Here is a 22,658-nt window from a genome sequence, read left to right as displayed (position 1 = left end):
ACTGACACCAATGATACTTACCTTGCTGACCCTTGCTCCTCTTCACCAGCTCCGGCTGGTCCCTCACTCGATCTTTTGCACTGCCGCTTGGCTCCTCCTCTCCAAGCTCCGCCTCCTCGCCAGTGATTGGCTGCCTGTGTGCCTTTTCTGAGCTACAGATCCGGTGGCCAATCACTGGCGAAGCTTGCAGAGGGAGGGACAGGCTTCCATAGGCTGCTCAGTGATCTCGGGGTGTGACCAGATGAGAGGGGAGGCATGTCACCCGGCCCACATCGCGATCAAGATCCAGGAAGATGAAGACACCGGACGGACACCCTCTGCACCCTTCCTCCAACAGCGCCTTCTGGACCGGATCGAAGTGGGCACAGAGTCACAGAAGCCCCTGTCCCTTTCCCACAGAAGTGTCCCTTCCGTGGGAAAGGGGGGTGGAGCCACCATCGTGCCGCCCCCCTGAAAAATGCCGCCCTAGGCAAACGCCTTGTTAGCCTCACGGCAAATACGCCCCTGCCGGGGGCTGAACACATATGCACGCCACACTTTTCATATATTTTTTTGTCAAAAAATGTTGAAAACCATTTCTCATTTTCCTTCCACTTCACAATTATGTACCACTTTGTGTTGGTCTATCACATAAAATCCCAATCAAATACATTTACGTTTCTGGTGGTAACATGACAAAATGTGGAAAATTCCAGGGGGTATGAATACTTATTCAAGGCACTGTACATGGTAAGGTAAGCTGTTACTATAGGATATAACCTTCCTCCCGGGTACACTGATTGGTGGTGGGCGCCTGATTCACACATACAGTGATAGCGATGATGATGATGAAGCTCAGTGGATTAGTGGATTTGGCCTGCCTTGCAGCACTGGGATCCTCAGGTCAAATCTGGGTCAGGACACGACCTGCATGGAGTTTGCATGTTCTCCGTGTCTTTCCTCCCACACACCATAGCCATTGATGTAGGTACATAAGAGCCCTAGATTGTAAGCTCCTCGGGCAGGGACGAATGTGACTCCACAGTGATGTATACATGATCAGCCCTCTATACATCCCTGGGATTCATTATTATATCCCTCTGTCCGATCCGTCCAGTGACATGTCATACACACAGCGATGATGTACACAGCACACCGCGCGCCCCTCCCCGGGGCTGTGTCCAGGCGGCGGCAGTGCCGGGCTCTCCGGAGCCTCATGTTATATAGACGGCTGACAGGGCTCCGCCCACACATGCGGCCGGTCACATGACCGTGACATCAGTCGGCTCCAGCGAGATCTCCGGTTCGGCTGCAGGCTGGGGATGGTGACTGCACTGGGGCTGGCAGAGGAGCTCAGCACGGGGAGACCGGGCACCGGCTGATCTGTACCGGGGAGGAGAGCGCTGACATCGCCGCACAGCCCTGGACGGAATGATGAACAGGTTCAGAAAGTGGCTCTACAAGCCCAAGGTAAGTGAGCGAGAGAGAGATGACTGCTCATGGATGGGGCCCCCAGGGGCCAACCGCTGCCCTCAAATCATCACTGATCCTAGGAGATACCACCGATCATTATCATCATACAATACTGCCACCACCTCTATAGATCTGTATACCTGTATATACCCTCCATACATCACCTGTCTATATCCTCTGGTCATAGATCTTCTGTTTATAGATCTCTGATCACCAATATATATCCTCTATTGATTTATGGATCTGTGTGTGATCACCTGTCTATATCCTCTATTCATAGATCACCTATACATGTCTTCTATTTATAGATCTGTGTGTGATCACCTGTCTATATCCTCTATTCACAGATCACCTATACATGTCTTCTATTTATAGATCTCTGATCACCTGTGTATATCCTCTATTGATTTATAGATCTGTGTGTGATCACCTGTGTACATCCTCTATTCACATATCACCTTTACATGTCTTCTATTTATAGATCTCTGATCACCTGTATATATCCTCTATTCACAGATCACCTGTACATGTCTTCTATTTATAGATCTGTGTGTGATCACCTGTCTAAATCCTCTATTCACAGATCACCTGTATATGTCTTCTATTTATAGATCTCTGATCACCAATATATATCCTCTATTGATTTATAGATCTGTGTGTGATCACCTGTCTATATCCTCTATTCACAGATCACCTGTATATGTCTTCTATTTATAGATCTCTGATCACCAATATATATCCTCTATTGATTTATAGATCTGTGTGTGATCACCTGTCTATATCCTCTATTCACAGATCACCTATACATGTCTTCTATTTATAGATCTCTGATCACCTATGTTTCTCTCTCCTAGATCACCTATGTATCTGTCTCCTTGGTCACCTGTCTATAGCCTTCATAGGTCACCTGTCTGTAGCCTTTATGGGTCACCTGTCTGTAGCCTTTATGGGTCACCTGTCTGTAGCCTTCATGGGTCACCTGTCTGTAGCCTTCATGGGTCACCTGTCTGTAGCCTTCATGGGTCACCTGTCTGTAGCCTTCATGGGTCACCTGTCTGTAGCCTTCATGGGTCACCTGTCTGTAGCCTTCATGGGTCACCTGTCTGTAGCCTTCATGGGTCACCTGTCTGTAGCCTTCATGGGTCACCTGTCTGTAGCCTTCATGGGTCACCTGTCTGTAGCCTTCATGGGTCACCTGTCTGTAGCCTTCATGGGTCACCTGTCTGTAGCCTTCATGGGTCACCTGTCTGTAGCCTTCATGGGTCACCTGTCTGTAGCCTTCATGGGTCACCTGTCTGTAGCCTTCATGGGTCACCTGTCTGTAGCCTTCATGGGTCACCTGTCTGTAGCCTTCATAGATCAAGTGTCTGTATCCTCTATAGATCTCCGATCACCCATATATATCCTCTATTTATAGATCTGTGTGTGATCACCTGTGTATATCCTCTATTCATAGACCACCTGTGTATATCCTCTATTCATAGATCACCTGTGTATAACCTGTATTCATAGATCACCTGTGTATATCCTCTATTCTTAGATCACGGGTGTGTATCCTCTATTCATAGATCACCGGTGTGTATCCAATGACGGGGCACCAATGTTCCCACTGACACCAATGATTGTTCACTTTTCCTCCTCCTACTGACCATGGGTGCGATGTAACAGTCCGGCCCCCTTAGTTTGAAGGACTGTGAACTGGCCCTTTGTTAAAAAGTTTGTAGACCCCTGGTATAGGCAGTTGATATTTTAGGAATGTACGAAGTAATGAGGGAAAATTCTGCATTGGCAAGGTAAAATTCTGCAATGTATCAATGTGGAAATGTTCTGTCCTGCCCTTCTAGTTCTGCCGTCACTAGAAGGAGATTGTTCTGTGAATGAAGGCACGTGAAAGTTAGATTCACTTCTCTGTGAGTTGAAAACGCGTGTGAAATTGCGTGCGTTCCCGACCCACGGAGAAACGTGCTGCACTTTAGCATTCGAGCAGGGGTGTAATTAATTCTTAAAGGCACCCCCATGCATTGGCAGCCTCTGCGCGATCTTGTATGCTCAAAACTGCATGGTGCTGCAGCTCTATGTGATTCAGCGCAGTTCAATTGGTATAAAGGGTTAGGGAATTCTTTTCCTGTGTTTCTCGCGGGCAAGGTAGCATATTGAAATAAATTGGCTGCCATACCTGCAACGTGCACACGCAAACACGTCTGCACATATCTGATCGGAGCTTAGGGATGTTTTCATAATTCCACAATATTTCTGTGTGTCTTCATTCATAGAACAATCTTTTTCTGGTGTAGTGTTAGCCTTTGAAAAAAAATGTGATAAAAGCATATAAAAATAACACTAAGTGCTAAATATTGCAAAGCATAAATACGTAGCGCGTTTGTTAGATAACGCATGTTTTATAGTGAATAGACTTCTTCTGACTTGAATATTGCATGATTTATTTTAAGGCAAAAATGCATACAGTATTTATCTCTAGTGAACTGACCTCTATATCTATATGTGTTCACCTGTATATATCCTCTATTCATAGATCTCTGGTCACCTGTATATATCCTCTATTCATAGATCTCTGATCACCTGTATATATCCTCTATTCATAGATCTCTGATCACCTGTGTATATCCTCTATTCATAGATCTCTGCTCACCTGTGTATATCCTCTATTCATAGATCTCTGCTCACCTGTGTATATCCTCTATTCATAGATGTCTGATCACCTGTATATATCCTCTATTCATAGATCTCTGATCACCTGTATATATCCTCTATTCATAGATCTCTGATCACCTGTGTATATCCTCTATTCATAGATGTCTGATCACCTGTATATATCCTCTATTCATAGATCTCTGTTCACCTGTATATATCCTCTATTCATAGATCTCTGATCACCTGTGTATATCCTCTATTCATAGATCTCTGATCACCTGTGTATATCCTCTATTCATAGATGTCTGATCACCTGTATATATCCTCTATTCATAGATCTCTGATCACCTGTATATATCCTCTATTCATAGATCTCTGATCACCTGTGTATATCCTCTATTCATAGATCTCTGATCACCTGTATATATCCTCTATTCATAGATCTCTGATCACCTGTATATATCCTCTATTCATAGTTCTCTGATCACCTGTATATATCCTCTATTCATAGATCTCTGATCACCTGTATATATCCTCTATTCATAGATCTCTGATCACCTGTATATATCCTCTATTCATAGATCTCTGATCACCTGTATATATCCTCTATTCATAGATCTCTGATCACCTGTGTATATCCTCTATTCATAGATGTCTGATCACCTGTATATATCCTCTATTCATAGATCTCTGATCACCTGTATATATCCTCTATTCATAGATCTCTGATCACCTGTATATATCCTCTATTCATAGATCTCTGATCACCTGTATATATCCTCTATTTATAGATCTCTGATCACCTGTATATATCCTCTATATATATATATGTGTTCACCTGTATATATCCTCTATTCATAGATCTCTGATCACCTGTATATATCCTCTATTCATAGATCTCTGATCACCTGTATATATCCTCTATTCATAGATCTCTGATCACTTGTATATATCCTCTATTCATATATCTCTGATCACCTGTATATATCCTCTATTCATAGATCTCTGATCACCTGTATATATCCTCTATTCATAGATCTCTGGTCACCTGTATATATCCTCTATTCATAGATCTCTGATCACCTGTATATATCCTCTATTCATAGATCTCTGATCACCTGTATATATCCTCTATTCATAGATCTCTGATCACCTGTATATATCCTCTATTCATAGATCTCTGATCACCTGTATATATCCTCTATATCTATATGTGTTCACCTGTATATATCCTCTATTCATAGATCTCTGGTCACCTGTATATATCCTCTATTCATAGATCTCTGGTCACCTGTATATATCCTCTATTCATAGATCTCTGATCACCTGTATATATCCTCTATTCATAGATCTCTGATCACCTGTGTATATCCTCTATTTATAGATCTCTGACCACCTGTGTATAGCCTCTATTCCTAGATCTCTGACCCCCTGTATATATCTTCTATTTGTAGATCTCTGATCACCTGTGTATATCCTCTATTCATAGATCTCTGATCACCTGTGTATAGCCTCTATTCCTAGATCTCTGACCCCCTGTATATATCTTCTATTTGTAGATCTCTGGTCACCTTTTGATAGGTGTGCGATGGCCACCTCTCCTCTCTATATATAGATATAGTATAGCTCCTGCGCTGTTTCTGTTGCTCGACTCAGATGTCCAAGTTCTGGTTCGCTCGCTCTTTGCAGGTTGCAATAAACAATTTCCAGGAATTGCTGTGTAAATTGTCAGACTCTGAATGTGATCACCCCATGGTGTGTGTGTGTTTTCGTGCTGGGCAGTCTTGACCAATATATAGACAAGGAAATTTGCTTTATGTCCTATTAGTCCAGTTCACGCCATTGTGCTGTAAAAATAAAAGTAGAAATATGTTGTGGCACACTTCATCACAAAACAATGTGCTGAGGACTATAAGTCCTAGTTTACACTCGATCCAACTATGAAATTGTGCGACTTCACTTGAAGTCGCACGATTTCGAAGACTGATGGCAATGCAACTTTGGGTGCGACTTCATGCACAGATGTCTATGCAATTCGCACCCCAAATCGGCAAAAGTAGGGCAGGAACTACTTTTCTAATCAGTGTGAGTCTGACCAAGTTGGAGTCGCACCGATTAGTGCAGTTCCTTTGCCGATCATTGCATGCCATTTGTCGGTCAAATCGCATGATAATTTGCATCAGTGTGAACCAGGGCTAAAGAAGAATAAAATCTCATATTTCTAGCAAAAAAATAAACAATAATGCAATGCTGTGTAACAACATATTGCATCTCCCCTAAACAGCGCATATTAGCAGGCTTGTGATTTATCTACTCGAGGCCCCCCTCCGTCATGACAAGGCCATTTTTCTGCTGTACTGCACTACTTTAATTGGTAAATATGCGGTCATGCAACATTGTACCCAAATTAAATTTTATATAATTTTTTTTTTTTTTTTACACAAATAGAGCTTTCTTTTGGTGTTATTGGATCTCCAATGGGGTTTTGTTTTGTGACTTTAAAGGAAAAAAGACCAACAATTAAAAAAAAAAACAAAAAACAAAAAAAATGTTTTTTACTTTCTGCTATAAAACATATCCAATTAATAGAAAAAAAAATTCTTCATAAATTTAGGCCACAATGTATTCTGCTAAGTTTTTGATAAAAAAAAATCGCAATAAGTGTATATTGATTATTTTGCATGAAAGTTATAGTGCCTACAAACTATGGAATACAGGAATTTTTGTTTTTTTATATATACTACTAATGCTGGTGATCAGGGACTTATTATGGAACTGCGATAGTGCCGCGGGCAAATTAAAAACACTGAGACTGGGGGGAACTGACTAACTGCTACTGACATCACCTGTAACATTATTACAGTGATCATAATATACACTGTCACTGTATTAATGACACTGGCTGGGAAGGGGTTAACATCTAGGGTGATCGAGGGGTAAATGTGTGCCTAACAATGTGTAATGTGTTTAAAGTGTGCTGCTTTTACTAATAGATCTCAGTTTCTTATCCCTGCTTCACAGGGATGAGAAACAGAGATTGTTCTCTCTGTACAAAGCCCTGTATTGAATGTTCACACAGAGTTCTGGGCTGTGATTGTACACAGCCGATCAGCAGGTTCCAACCATAAGTCATTGGCAGGGACCTTCGAAAACCCAGAATTAAGCAGCAATGTACAGGTATGTTGCTTTTTCCTGCAACGGCCACCTGTCTGTGGTACGTTCTTGGTGGGCAGTTGGTAAGTGGTTAAAGAAATGCTGGTGTACATGGGCCCTAACTTTCAAGTGTTTGTGTGTGTGTGTGTGTGTGTGTGTGTGTGTGTGTGTGTGTGTGTGTGTGTGTATATGTATATATATATATATAACGACACTATATTGCTAAATATTGGTCGGCCTGCCTTTACACGCACATGTACTTTAATGGCATCCCAGTCTTAGTCCATAGGGTTCAATATTGAGTTGGCCCACCCTTTGCAGCTATAACAGCTTCAACTCTTCTGGGAAGGCCGTCCACAAGGTTTAGGAGTGTCTATGGGAATGTTGGACCATTCTTCCAGAAGCCCATTTGTGAGGTCAGGCACTGATGTTGGATGAGAAGGCCTGGATCACAGTCTCTAATTAATCCCAAAGGTGTTCTATCGGGTTGAGGTCAGGACTCTGTGCAGTTCAGTCAAGTTCCTCCACCCCAAACTCGCTCATCCATTTCTTTATGGACCTTGCTTTGTTCACTGGCACGCGGTCATGTTGGAACAGGAAGGGGCCATCCCCAAACTGTTCCCACAAAGTTGGGAGCATGAACTTGTCCAAAATGTCTTGGTATGTTGACATCTTAAGAGTTCCCTTCACTGGAACTAAGGGGCCAAGCCCAACCCCTGAAAAACATCCCCATACCATAATCCCCCCTTCCACCAAACTTTACACTTGGCACAATGCAGTCAGGCAAGTACTGTTCTGGCAACTATCAAACCCAGGCACATCCATTGGATTGCCAGACAGAAGTGTGATTAGTCACTCCAGAGAACATGCCTCCACTGCGCTAGAGTCCAGTGGCGGCGTGCTTTACACCACTGCATCCGACACTTTGCATTGCACTTGGTGATGTAAGCCTTGGATGCAGCTGCTCGGCCATGGAAGCCCATTGCATGAAGCTCTCTACACACTGTAGGGCTCATCTGAAGGCCACATGAAGTTTGGAGGTCTTTAGCTATTGACTCTGCAGACAGTTGGTGACTTTTGCGCACTGTGCGCTTCAGCATGCGCTGACCCCACTGCTTCCACTTTGTTATAATACCACTAAGAGCTGATTCACACATGTATGGTGCAGATTGAAGCTCACACCTAACTGATACAGTAGTTGTTCACAGGTTTACATCAGGTTCAGGACAGGATTAGCTCAGGATCTTATCTGTTCACACATATGCGGTTTAGAAACGGTTCCCATAGAAGTCGATAGCCTGTAATCCGCACCTGAACTAAGCTGCACTGCTCAGAAATCCAACATGACACTATTTAAGCCTGTACTGAATCTGCACCGCCAGTGCACCAGACATATGTGAACAGCCACCATAGGAAGAAATGTTTTTTCACGTTGTGTGGATTGGATGCAGTTCAAACCACATCCAATCTGCATATATGTGAACAGGCACAAACCGTTGACTATGGAATATTTAGTTGCAAGGAAATGTCACGGATGGACTTATTGCACAGGTGGCCACCTATCACGGGACTTGATTTCACTGACCTCCTGAGAGCGACCCATTCTTTCACAAATGTTTGTAGAAGCCGTCTGCATGCCTAGGTGCTTGATTTTATACACCTGTGGCCATGGAGGTGATTGGAGCACCTGAATCACATGATTTGGAGGGCTGGCCCAATACTTTTGGCAATATAGTGTACATTATTTTTTTTTTACAAATATGGAATATATATGTGTGTGTTCACAGACCACTTTTAAGGCTTGTCTCTGGTGCTGAACACTGATCAGTTTTTGCAGTTTCCTGTTATTTGTGAAACTTGTAGTAAAGTAGCTTGGTGATCCCAGTAATATATGTTGTTGATTTCTGGCCTTCCATTGTCACCCTGCCTGCCCGTGGACTTTGATGCCCACTGTAGGTGGGCAGCCCTAAGTTGTCTTCCTGGCCTCCCCATATTTGCAGTATGTTGGAGGCTTGTTTGTGAAGGTTGAATGCTGGTGTTTGTGTATGTGTGTATATATATATATATATATGTGTGTATGTATATATGTGTGTGTATATGTATATATATGTGTGTATATATATATATATATATATATATATATATATATATATATATATATATATATGTGTGTGTGTGTAATATAAATATATATATAATTATTGTGATTCTTATTTTTTAATTTTCAATTTATGAAGTTCAAGTCATACAGGAACAATTCAGCCTGATAGATTTCACAATAAAACACAGCATGGTGCATATACTATTCAATATTTATCATTGGATCCCACACATTGAAGTGTTACATTAGTCAATAGCAGTAGAACAGGGTTGTAGATGGAAAGAAAAAAACATCAGGTTAGAAACCACACAACCTGGTATGCCCCATAACCGCTACCAAAGGCTCACTCTGCATAACTTATTCATTTATGAATACAAAAAAGATTGGGGAGAACGAGTGAGGTGAGGCAGGGAAAAACCTTGCCTACACAGGAGAAGATCGCAAGAAAGGGGAAAAATCAATTCCCCCATCAACACAGGCAGTACTGGGGGGGGGGGGGAGGGGGGTTCCTGCCACAGAGCTATTGTGTACTGCTGGCAGGGAGCCTTCTCTGCCCTCAGAACACAATGATCGCTGCTGGCGGCTATATCCATCTGCAGTGATCATATGCCAAAATCCTGACAGACTGGTTGTACTGAATTCGATTGATGGAGTGATTTCTGTATAACCAACCTGCCCATAGATGGATTGATTCTCAATTAGTCTCTGATGAACTGACCGAGATTCGATCCACCTGTGGCCGCCTTAAAGTGATTCTAAAGGTTGTAATTTTTTTTTCTCTTTAAGTAACAAACACGTCATACCTATCAGCTTCATGCAATGGTTTTTGCACAGAGCAGCCCCGATCCTCTTCTCTTTTTTGTCCCCCGTTGCTGGTCCTGTCTCCCCCCCCCCCCCCCCACCAAGTGCCCCTAATATGAGGCCTCTTGCTATGGGGGCACTCAAAGAGCCTCACTACTGTGAATGGACATTGTCTGGCTGTTTACTCACAGGGCTTGGCCCTGCCCCCTGCTCTCTCTTAATTGGCTCCCTGGCTGTGATTGACAGCAGCCACTGCTGTGTGAGCCAATGAGGAGAGAGACACTGGGGAGAGCCACTGCTCTCATGAACATTACTGGATCAAGATGGGACTCGGGTAAGTATAGGGGGATGGAGGGGAGGGGGAGCTGCACCGAGAGTTTTTTTTTTTTTTTTTTATTAACCTTCGTTCATAGAATGCACGAAGATAAAAAACTTTCTGTCTTTTAGATCCACTTTATCCTGGTATCTGCCTCTTGCAATCCCTGTATATCAGAGCTTGTAGAACTGTCAGAAAAAGGGATTATACTTGGCACTCTTACTTGAGACATACTATAGAGGGATATGCTTTGTTCATATTTCATGTCTGAGGTTTACAACCACTTTAAAGGACAAGTTCACCTTTTGGACAAAAATAATAAATACACATTTTTTTGCAGGTAAAAAAATGTGCATTTATTATTTTTGTCCAAAGGAGCCCGGAAAGCTTTGCATCAGCAATCAGTAAATCGCTGATTCCATAAAGGTCTCCTACAGACCTGTCACAATGTCTGCTTTCTGTACGGGATCTACGGCCAAGCAGGTATTCTGGCAGGAAGCTTCAATGAATTACCACTGCGGTCCACAGCACCATGGTGGTTCATTGAAAATTACAAGCCCACAGCCGCTAAGACTGACGGGACTTGCAATTCATTCATTCACTGAAGTCCGTGAATGAATGTGGGCGGAGCCCCGTACAGCTGCACAAATTTGACAGATAGTACGGGGAGAAGTTTCCCCATACTTTCAGAGGCAGGGGGCAGAGGACGTGGCTGCAGCTATGGAACATGTTACATGTTCCACCCTAAACACTGGTGGAACATGAAACGTTCCAAAGGAGAATTTATACCTTAAGGCCCCATTCCACTATAAAAATAACTTTTTACCCCCCTTTTTTCCACCCCCTCTAACCTATGCTGATATTCATTTTTTTTTTTTAATTTTCCTTTGCTTGGAGAAGCTGGCAATACTCAGCTAAGTCCCCAGTCCAGGTCCTGGCTGCTGCCAGTTCCTGTGCCAACGGGTGGCAGTTGCTGATCTGTGTATTCAGACCTTGAGGAGTTCCTACTGTCAGAATACAGTGTCTTGGAGGGGGATTCCTCAATTCCTTTCTTGAACGGGAGGGATGGAGGAATTCATTTGCAATTTTTCCTTTAGTCTTTTGGCTGAACAGAAAAAACAAAACAATCGATCCATGACCAGCTTTAGGGCTAAAGTGTCATGTGACCACTGCTTAAAGGGAGACTCCACTCCAAATGCCACACCTCTACTTCAACGGTCTGATGGCAGCATGTCACCCGGCTTCTGGGTGCTGGCCTTCAGCTGTGTTGATTGGCTAGTGCAGGATGCCATCCCTCCGCGCATGTGCACGAGGGCAGTCATCCCCAAACAGGCACCATGCTGGAATTCTACAGAGGATTGTGAACAGGCAGGCCATTTTCTGCAATAAAGAGCTGCCCGTTTCCTTTTTTTAAACATTGTTCCCATTTAAAACGGAACTAAATCCATCGCTATAACAGTTTTCCAAAACAGTTACATTCCTGACATGCCATGAATAACTGTCACAGTTGCTTGTTCTCTCAACTGAATTGTCAAGCCATCAAATGGCTGGTGTCATCACTGATCACATGTGCAGCACCATGGCAGCTGATCCAGCAGAGGTAAGATGGCAGCTTCCTTGGTTGTAAAGGACAGGACGGTTTAGTTCTGCTTGAAGATAAGTACAGAGGTGTGGAAAATTTTTAAAAAACTGCTTGTCCAAAGGACTAAACTGGGGTCCCAATCTACTTGTCTTGGTAAGTTATTTTAACCAAGACCATATTTAAGATTTTAACACTGTTTATCTCAGGGGTGTCAAACTCGTGGCCCTTCAGCTGTGTCCAAACTAAAAGTCCCATCATGCCTCTGCCTTTGGGAGTCATGCTTATAACTGTCATTCTTGCTATGCCTCATGGGACTTGTAGTTTGGCAACAGCTGAAGGACCGCCAGTTCGACACGCATGGCTTATCTCCTACTCCCCTCCCTGCCTTCGTCCAGCACCCGGAGAGAGACCGATTGGGTGCTCAGCAAGAAAGGGGAGCCTCGGGCTCTTTTGACGCTCAGCAGAAGCGAATCTGCTGAGCGAGTAAATGAGGCGCTGGCCCAAATGTGGAAAAAAAAAAAAACTTTATTCCTTCAGGTTGCCCTTGCACACGGAAACACTTGTGCGCTCAATCCAAGCACATGCTGAACAGTCAAATCAAGCTCCGGTGTCCGCTCTTAGGCTCCATTTACACTTGGGCATTTGGGGATCTCAAAACGTACTTCAATCGCAAAATGCAGGTTCAGGTGCCATTATTTTCAATGGCACCTAAAACGCACTGCGGTTTTGCTGCGATTCCCGCACAGCAATTGCAGAAAATCACATTGCATGAAGCTCGTCGCCCAAAAGAAGCTGCCATTGTGCTACATGCTGGGTGTCCAGTGCACTGCTATACCTTTTAAGGAGGGGTGGACTCCCTCAGGTCCACCAGCCCTTAGTCTATCCATTCAATACATGTGCCTCTACTATGGGGGCTCTTAAATTTGTACAAAATATCGGGGTGCCATGACGAGGCTCTGTAGCTTACACATGTTTGCAAATGTGTGCTAACTAAACCCCTGTTTTTAATGCATACTGTTAGACAGGTTAATTCGATTTGTTTGCAGGCTGGTTGGCAAGCTGAGTTGGGAATGTTTGTCGCCCTTCCATGTGCCCCTTGCTGGGAAGGCCAGTTGTAGACTGGGGCAGTGGCCATTTTTTGTATGCCCAGTAGAAGCTACTTCTCCTTTTTTGGAGACATCTACCCGGTTCCCAGAACTGCATTTCCCTTGTGTCGGGCGATATGGTTTGCACATCCCTGTAAGTAAAAAGGGGTATTGAGACAAGGATATACAATATTTTTTAATGGAGTGATCAGATAGAGGGGGGTGGTAGGGGGCATCTTGAACCCATAGAGGGACTTTAACCGCAGCAAAGAAATATCAGGCCTCCTGGATGAACAGCTACAAATTTATTATTCTACAGGATTTATATAGTGCCAACAGTTTGCTCAGCGCTTTGCAATATAATGGGAGACAATAGAGTAACAATACAGTTCAATACAAGAGGGTTAGGAGGAGTAGGCAATAGTCTGATAAATTGCGGTAGAGAGTTCCAGAGGATGGGGGAAGCTCTGGAGAAGTCCTGGAGGTGAGCATGGGAGGAGGAGACAAGGGAGCTGGAGAGCAGGAGGTCGTGGGAGGAGCAGAGAGTACGGTTTGTGTGATATTTGGAGACAAGATTGGTGATGTCATTTGGGGCAGAGTTATAAATGACTTTATATGTTCTTGTTTTGAATTTTATCCGTTGGGCAACGGGAAGCCAGTGGAGGGATTGGCAGAGAGGGGTGGCAGATAAGGAACGGTTAGTAAGGTGGATGGGTCTCGCAGCAGCATTCATGATAGACTAAAGAGGGGATAGCCTGCGATGAGGTAGGCCAATGAGGAGGGAGTTACAATAGTCAAGGCGAGATATAACAAGGGAGTGAATAAGTTGCTTAGTGGTTTCTGAGGTTAGGAACGGGTGTATCTTGGAGATGTTGCGGAGGTGAAGTCTACAAGATTTGGACAGTGATTGGATTTGGGGCTGGAAGGACAGATGGGAGTCTAGGAGTACGCCTAGTACCCTGGCATGAGGGGAGGTACTGATGGTTGTAGTATTGATCTTGATGTAGAAGTCAGGGGAAGGGGGCACGGGCTGGGGGGAATACTAAGAGCTCAGTTTTGGAAAGATTGAGTTTGAGGAAGTGGAGTGACACCCATGCCGATATGTCACTTAGTAGGTTAGTAATGCGAAAGGAGACTGAAGGGGTGAGGTGAGGGGTAGAAAGATAGATTTGTGTGTCATCAGCATAGAGATGGTACCTAAAGCCATGGGAGTTTATCAAGTGACCAAGGGAGGAGGTGTTGATGGAGAAGAGAAAGGATCCAAGAACCTTGGGGGACCCCTACAGAAAGAGGGAGTGAAGAGGAGGAGGCAGCGTTATAGGTAATGCTGAAGGAGCACTACGATAGGTAGGAGGACAACCAGGAGAGAGCAGAGTCTTGGAGGCCAAGAGAGTGGAGTTTTTTGAGGAGGAGGGGATGGTCAGAAGCCGCAGAGAGGTCAAGTAGAAAGAGTACGGAGTAGTGGCCATTGGTTTTAGCAGATCCCTTTGGCAGGCAAAAGTTATCCCTCACCTGTATACTATTCTTTGAATTATACTCTGGTTGTAGTGTATTTCGGGAGGAAGGCGCAGTAACATCCATTTCCAGGTATTTTCCATGTTCATTTTGTTGCTCTATATTTCACATTGACAATTTCTGGGTGCGTGCTTCAGGTTGGTATTCATCATCAAATCTCTCTATAGCCAGTTTTTTAAATCTAATTGCCAAAGTTGTCCGGTCTTCTTTCCTGTTGTGATGCGGTGTTTTGCGGTAACCCACCAGGAAACAAATCGTTGCTCTCCAGTCACTTTATTAGTATATTCTAACAGCGGATGACTGATATTGGATGGTTTGCGTTGGGTTACTCCTCCTTTGGTGCCCAGGTAGTTAACCCCACTTTTCAATTTCTTTTCTAGAATTCTCAAGATAAATTGATCTCCATTCTTTATGTATATACTGAAATCTTATTAATTGATGTCCTTACTGCATGGGTACACTTAATTATTTTAAGTGGACCTCTGTCCTCCTTCCCCTCCTTTTTATAAGGTCACCATTACTCTAATAATCTGATCTCTAGCTCCCTAGTCTCCCCCCTCCCCATGCTAACATTTGGGACTTTTCCAGAGTCCCTTCCATCCTCTGGAACTCTCTACCTCAATCTGTGCAGCTATCTCTTACTATGGCCATCCCTGAAAACTCATCTATTCAGGGAAGCCTAACCTGCCTTCACCTAACACTTGAATTTTAATTCTTCCATCAGCTCATCCCCACAGTTATTACCTTTTGTACCAGTTGTCCCTCCCTAGACTGGAAGTTCTTGAGAGCAGGGCCTGCTGACCCTCTTATATTGTAACTGTACGGTCTCCCTTTATATTGTACAGTGCTGTGCAAACGGGCACTAAATGAATCCTGTATAATAATAACTATTAGGGTTTGTTCATATTTGATGTTGGGAGGGTGGTAAAATTCCATGGTCGATCCATGCTTTTTCTGCCCCCCAACCACTACACCCTTTAGCTGCAGAGGCAGCGGCCAGGGGTGTACATATGTCGCAGTCATGATGCTTTGAAGAATTATATCCCCTGTCACTTTCAGCGGAGGTAGCACTCACCCAGCGCAATCCATTCAAATGAATGGGACCAATCTGCAAGTGCCCAGTAACCGCATATATTGCACACAATTGTGGCGCACTAGTGCAGGGATCAAGGGGTTAAAGCAGGCGGTGAGAAGGCCATCCAATGTCTCCTCACGGCCTGTCAGTGTGCACCACTAGTATGAGCAAGCCCTTAATCTCACCACACACCTTTCAATCTGATTGTACAGTTTAGTTTATGGTGGCCACAAACGCTTGGAATTTATAATCCGCTCGATGTGCAATATGGTCGAATCTGCAAACAGGCAAACAGCTGTAAGGCCATTTCTGATTTAGACTGAATCAAATTGAGTCGATCGGCCAGGGTGGAAATGATTGATCCTTTGCACCGACCGACAGCACTGAGATGCTTTGATCACTTATACAGCCATTCATAAAACAATTGCAGAGCTAATTGGACATATAACTTGAAAATCCAAAAGGATTGACGATTTATACACAGATGTCAACAAAGTCCTAGCTTGTAAGCTCCCAGGATCAGGCCCTCCTATCCCTCTTGTATTGAACTGTATCATTGCTGTATTGTCTCCCGTTATATTGTAAAGCGCTGAGCAAACTGTTGGCGCTATATAAATCCTGTATAATAATAATAAGTCCATGTAGGATTCCTCTATTTAGATAGAAATTGCTGCATAGGAAAGAGAGAGTTCCAATCCAGAAAGAAGGCCATCACCTTCCACCCAAATAAATTGGCCTCTTACCAGAAGGTCTGACCGCCCAAAGGATCGGCCAGCATAAGCAGTGTGATATATCCAGCGGATACTGCAACCGGTCTTCAATAGAGATCACTTCCAAAGCAATACTTCTCCAAAACATTCTGAATAACAAATGGGTGTAGTCACCTGATGTCTTCCTATTTCTCTTGGGGACACCAGTCCTGGGATCTCCCTTTCAGATCAGATTCAGTCTCAATACCAATGTACTTCTAGAAGGCATTGCCCCAAATCAGGTACCACCGTTTTCATCAGCATCCCTCTGTCTGCCATCTGCCCCAACCATGCCGCAGGGGGCGGAGTCTTTGACACTCCAACAAGCCAACTCGACAGATGACATTATATGACCATATTTCGATCAATCAGATTATAGGATTTGATTTCTGAAACCGAGATGATATTGATAAGTTGCAATTGTATCTTAACCATTGCTCAGAATCTCTTTCCCCGTGTGTGGCATGTCAGACGAATGGGTTTTTTACTATAGATCGATTATTCCTATCGGAAGAGATTGATCAGAAAATAAATCAATCGTTTATCGAACTGTGGGCACCATATTGCGGTTTTTAGTGTTTTTTTTCAGCACATTTTCTGTTTGTCCAATGTAAGGTGTCACACAATACTTTTGTGCTCTGTTTGTCCTGTGATATAATGTGCATTTTTACCAAATGCATGTTAACTCATTTTCATGCCCCTTTAGGCTGCATTTTCAGGGCCTTTAGCCTGTGAATCCTAGCGGCAAGACTCCTGAGGCTGGGATTGACTTTGTGTGTGCCCATCCGCAATCACTGCAGGTAATCAATGGCTATGTGAACAGTCACGAATAGCTGCGGCCACCGGCTGCCTGTTATTGCAGTGTAGGAGCTCGGTGGTCGCAGTTATCCGCACACATCTGTCAATCCCAGCTGCAGGAATCCATTCTTTCCTCTGCGATTCTCAGAGTGGCTAAATGCCCATGTGAATGGAGCGTTGGCGTGCTGTGATCCTATGTTGTAGCGCATAAAAAACCGCAGTGGTGTGATCGAGCCCCAAACGTAGTAAAGGGGAATACAGTAAAACATGTCTGAGCATAGAGGAACGTCCTGCTTCTCTGTATACTTCTGTGCTACGCTCTCACATTATCAGGATATTTGCTTTTGGATGGTACAATGAATTATTTACTGCTTGCAGGCTGCATTTGGTGCTATTAGTGTTCCCTGTCAGCGGCTTACTAGATAGGACACAGTGCCAGGTACACAGTCAGGATTTTTTTTTAAAGCAGAAATAAACTGAGCAGCACAAACCAAAAACACTTTTTAATTCAGATGTAATATTTAAAGCGAAGAAGGTCGCTATACCTGTGTAAGCTTTGAAACTTAGACCTCGTGTACACGGCTGCTCCTAAATTCACGTTTTGGAGCTTTTGGCGGTTTTTTTTTTTTTTTGCGAAAGCCCCTGTCCATACAAACAGGCTTTGAACAAAGTTTAGCAACAGCAGAATTTAGGGGCAGTTAAACGTTTCTCTCCTGAATGCAGAAGAATTGCGTTCAGGAGAGAAATGTTTTGGACAAAAAAAATTTAAACGCGCCTAAGTGCTATCAGTATTTGGGTGTGGTCAATTAAATTTATAAATGTCCAAGCGCTAAACACGGTACCACGTTTTTGTAGCATTTAGTGTTTTTTCTGCTGCCAGGAGAGTTAATGTTTAGGGGAGTTCCAGTGTACATGTGGACTTACTGTGCTTATACAGAAATTAGAGTTGGCTCTACAACAGGAAAAGGTATTCGTGGGGGAGTGCAGCAATAGTGAGTATCAGTTGGTGGTGGTAGTGTGGTGGACTTTCAGGAGAATTCCTACTCCCCGTCACTCCATTCACCTGTCTTTCATTTGCTTTATTGGAATCCTTGCGGAATTCTTCTGGATATGGGGGAGCATGGGACCTACTCCCAATATGCATTGCTTAGACCTGAGTATCCAACTGCTAGTTCTGAACTTTGTCACTTGAGGAGGTGGTGGATGATGCCATCAACCCTGTGTAAGCTCCAGCAAAGAGCCTACACATGATTTACAGCTATGGTACTAGTGGGGTCCATGCCAAGGTGCTTATCGGTAGGTGGTGGTCGGGTGCTGGTGTCTCAGGAGAACTCCTAATCCCCTTCACTGCATTCCCTTGGCTTTCATTTGCTTCATTGGAATCCTTGCGGAATTCTTCTGGATATGGGGGAGTATGGGACCTACTCCCAATATGCATTGCTTAGACCTGAGTATCCAACTGCTAGTTCTGAACTCTGTCACTTGAGGAGGTGGTGGATGATACCACCAACCCTGTGTAAGCTCCAGCACAGAGCCTATGATTTATAGCTAAGGTACTAGTGAGGTCCACCCCAAGGTGCTTATCGGTAGGTGGTGGTGGTGGTCGGGTGCTGGCCTCTCAGGAGAACTCCTCCTCACCCTTGCTGCATTTCCCTGTCCTTCCTTTGCTCTTTTGGAGTCTTTGCTTAATTCCCAGTGATCCTGAATATAGATGAAAATAGGACCTGTTTCCAGAGTGCAGTGCTCAGGCTTGGGTATCCAATTAAAGCCCTGAACTCTGGCACTTGAGAAAGTGATGGATGATCCCGCCAACGCTGTGTAAGCTCCAACACAGAGCCCACAGAAGATTCAGACTTGTACCAGTGGTGGGGCAGGGGTCCAAGGCAAGGGTTGTTATAAGTGGGTGGTGGGCTTTCAGGAAACCAAAGTGTCCGCTTCAGGTGAAAAACCAAAAATCTCTTTGCATTAACCGGTAGTTAACAGGCGATCCTGTTTCATTATTTTGCCTGCTCTTAGCTGATGGAAAAGGTTTTCCAGTAACACTGTCAACCTCCGAGATGATTGGGACTCCTGTGTATATTAGCACAGAGGACGCCTCCTATGGGACTTTCTTCTTGCTCTCATTGCTTATGCTGCTAACTAATATATCTGCCTAGCCATGCCATGATCTCATATTTCACCTGCAGGATGACTTGGAGAATACTTCATCCTGTATGGGTTAGATTGTAATGTACTGCAGTACAGACGGTCTTCCCTGCTGACTTGCCAAGCTCGTAGCAGAATTGCCTAGGCACATGTAACAATTCTCATGAGTACATCCTCCTCTGATTGCAGGACACTTTCTTCTTTTGTTTGCAGTTTGCTCAGACTGCAGTTTATTTATGACATTGATCTTTGCCAAATGGGACTGATGAGGATGTGCCCCAGCACTGAAGCATCAGTGACACAAGTGTTCTATGAGAAAGGTATAGAGATAAGTATATCCCAAATGCAGCCACTTCTTCCACTGGACTGAGATATGAAGCGGATATCTGGTGGCCTTGAGTGTCAGTAGTCACAGATAGGTGGACCCATAGAAAGATAGAAACAACCTTTCTTGGCCATTGATCAGTCCTTGTTTAACCACTTCAGATCCAGGAGGTTTGACCCCCTTCATGACTAGGCCATTTTTGCTGTTTAGCACTGTACTACTTTAACTTGTAATTGTGCGGGCATGCATCGCAGTACCCAAACTAAATTTTATATAATGTTTTTGTCACACAAATAGAGCTTTGTCCAGGTGGTATTTGATCAGCACCAGATTTAAAAATTTTTTATTATATAAAGAATGAACATTTTGAAAGAACAGTATTGTTTACTTTCTGATATGAAACGTATTTCTTCATTAATTTAGGCCAAAATGTATTCTGCTACATGTCTTCTAGTAAAAAAAAAAAAAATCCCAGTAAGCGTATAGTGATTGGTTTGCGTGAACATTAGATAGATAGATAGATAGATAGATAGATAAATTTTATTTTTTTTTTAATTTTTTTTTTTTATACTACTAATGTCGGTGATCAGTGGCATATAGTGGGACTATTATAGTGTGGTTGGCAATCTGACACTAAGTGACACTGGGTACATACTGACTAACTGCCATGGACATCTCCAATGACACTAATCCGTGATAATACTATACACTGTACTAATGACACTGGCTGTAAAGGGGTTAAGCTCTTGGCTAATCAAGGGGTTAAATGTGTGCCTAACAAGTGTTAATTTGTGTAATGTGTGCTGCATTAACTAAATACCTTTTTCTTCTCCCTGCATTGCAGGGAGAGGAAACCGAGAGATTCTTCCCTCTGCACAGAGCCCTGTGTTGATTGTCAACACAGGGCTCTGGGCTGTGATTGGACACAGATGATCAGCTGTTCTCAGCCATGAATCATTGGCAGGGACCTGCTGACAAACTGCTGCTGCAGGGGCACGTACGTGCTCTATATCTAGAAGAGGTCAATGACGTACAGGTACATCACTGAGCTTGCATGGGCCACCTGTCCACAGTACCAACACAAGTAAATACAAAATGATGTTTTTAAATTCATTTATCAAGGAAAAAAAAGCTGTCCAAACCTGCCTTGCCCTATGTGAAAAAAGTAAATGAATCCCCCCCCCCCCCCCCCACAAAATCATGAATGAACTGTGATTAACCACAGCTGTCTGACAAAGTAAAGCACGCTTGAAGATCTCAAAAAGTAACACATTATGCTGTGATCTAAATAAATTCAAGAACAGATGAGAGACAAAGTAACTGACACGTATCAGTCTGGAAAGGGTTACAAAGCCATTTCTAGGGCTTTGGGCCTACAGCGAACCATGATGAGAGCAATTATCCTCAAATGAAGAAAACTTGGAACAGTGATGAACCATCCTAGGAGTGGCTGGCCTACCAAAATTAGTCCAAGAGTACGACGACTCATCCAGTCATAGAAACAACATCTAAAGAACTGCAGAATCACTAGCCTTAGTTAAGGTGTGTTCATGATTCCACAATAAGAAAGAGACTGAGCATAAATGGCATCCATGGGAGAGTTCCAAGGTGAAAGCTGCTGCTGACCAAAAAAAACACAAAGGCTCGTCTCACATTTGCCAAAAAAGTCTTGATTATCCCTAAGATTTTTGGACAAACATTCTGTGGACTGACAAAAATTGAGCTTTTTGGAAAGTGTGCTTTACATCTGGCGTAAAACTAACATAGCATTGCATGAAAAGAACCTCATACCAACAGACAAACATGGTGGTGGTAGTGTGATCGTCTAGGGCAGCTTTGCAGCTTCAGGATCTTGATGACTTGCCGTAATTGATGGAACCATGAATTCTGTGCTCTACCAGAAAATCTAGAAGGAGAATGTCCAGTCATCAGTTCGTGATCTCAAGCTCAAGTGCACTTGGGGCAGTTACTTTCCACAGGCCAGGCAGGTTTGGACAGATTGTTTTTCCTTTAATAAATAAGATCATCATTTTAAAAACTGCATTTTGTATTTACACGGGTTAACTTTGTTTGATGATCCGAATCGCTTAAGTGTGACAAATCTGCAATCTGAGGACATATGTGTACGTCCTAAGGGTGTAAAGTGGTCTACACCCTTAGGACGTACACATGTCCTCAGATTGAAGTGGTTATACCGGGATCATAGTGGTGCGATCAGGAAGCCGGGGACAACTGTGACCTATTGGCCCGGCTGCCCAAAGAGGAAAGTTCTATACAGCTCATGGTTTGATCATGTGAAAGGATGGATGCGAATGAGAACAAATAAGAACTTCTTTTACATTACATATGAGGAACTTCATCAGGATCTCAGAGGATGTGTGGGGAAAGAATTCAACGAAGCACAGATAGATATAGTTGTAAAATAAAATACATATTTTATAGCAATGAAAGAGAACAAGATGTCCAACTACAGTTTACTTCATCAGGATTTTTTAATTATTTATTATTATACAGGATTTATATAGCGCCAACAGTTTGCTCAGCGCTTTACTATATAACGGGAGACAATACAGCAACAATACAGTTCAATACAAGAGGGATAGGAGGGCCCTGCTCCTTGGAGCTTACGATCTAAGAGGGAGGGGCTGGTGGTACAAAAGGTGATAACTGTGGGGGATGGACTGGTAGGAGGAATAGAAGATTCCATTATTAGCTGAGGGCGGGATAGGCTTCCCTGAAGAGATTAAGTTTTCAGAGATCGCCTGAAAGTGGGCAGAGTAAGCGATAGTCTGATAAATTGGGGTAGAGAGTTCCAGAGGATGGGGGAAGTCCTGGAGACAAGCATGGGGGGAGGAGGAGACAAAGGAGCTAGAGATCAGGAGGTCGTGCGAGGAGTGGAGAGGACGGTT

The 22,658-nt window shown here is 43.5% G+C and overlaps 1 protein-coding gene across 4 annotated transcripts in view; it reads left to right on the top strand.

The window, feature by feature from the left end:
- Positions 1 to 1,245: 1,245 nt before the first annotated feature.
- Positions 1,246 to 22,658, top strand: part of ZFYVE28 (zinc finger FYVE-type containing 28) — a 371,188-nt gene continuing 349,775 nt past the window's right edge. For all 4 annotated transcript variants that reach the window (XM_089691531.1, XM_089691530.1, XM_089691528.1 and 1 more), the window contains exon 1: positions 1,246 to 1,449. In XM_089691531.1, the coding sequence (XP_089547657.1) occupies positions 1,411 to 1,449 (39 nt within the window). In that variant the 5' untranslated portion in view covers positions 1,246 to 1,410. The remainder of the gene's footprint in view (positions 1,450 to 22,658) is intronic.

Source organism: Staurois parvus, unplaced genomic scaffold, assembly GCF_062004578.1.
Source record: "Staurois parvus isolate SC_StPar_1 unplaced genomic scaffold, SC_StPar_1.0 ptg000564l, whole genome shotgun sequence".
NCBI lineage: Eukaryota > Metazoa > Chordata > Amphibia > Anura > Ranidae > Staurois > Staurois parvus.
This window is presented reverse-complemented; position numbering and strand designations above follow the sequence as displayed.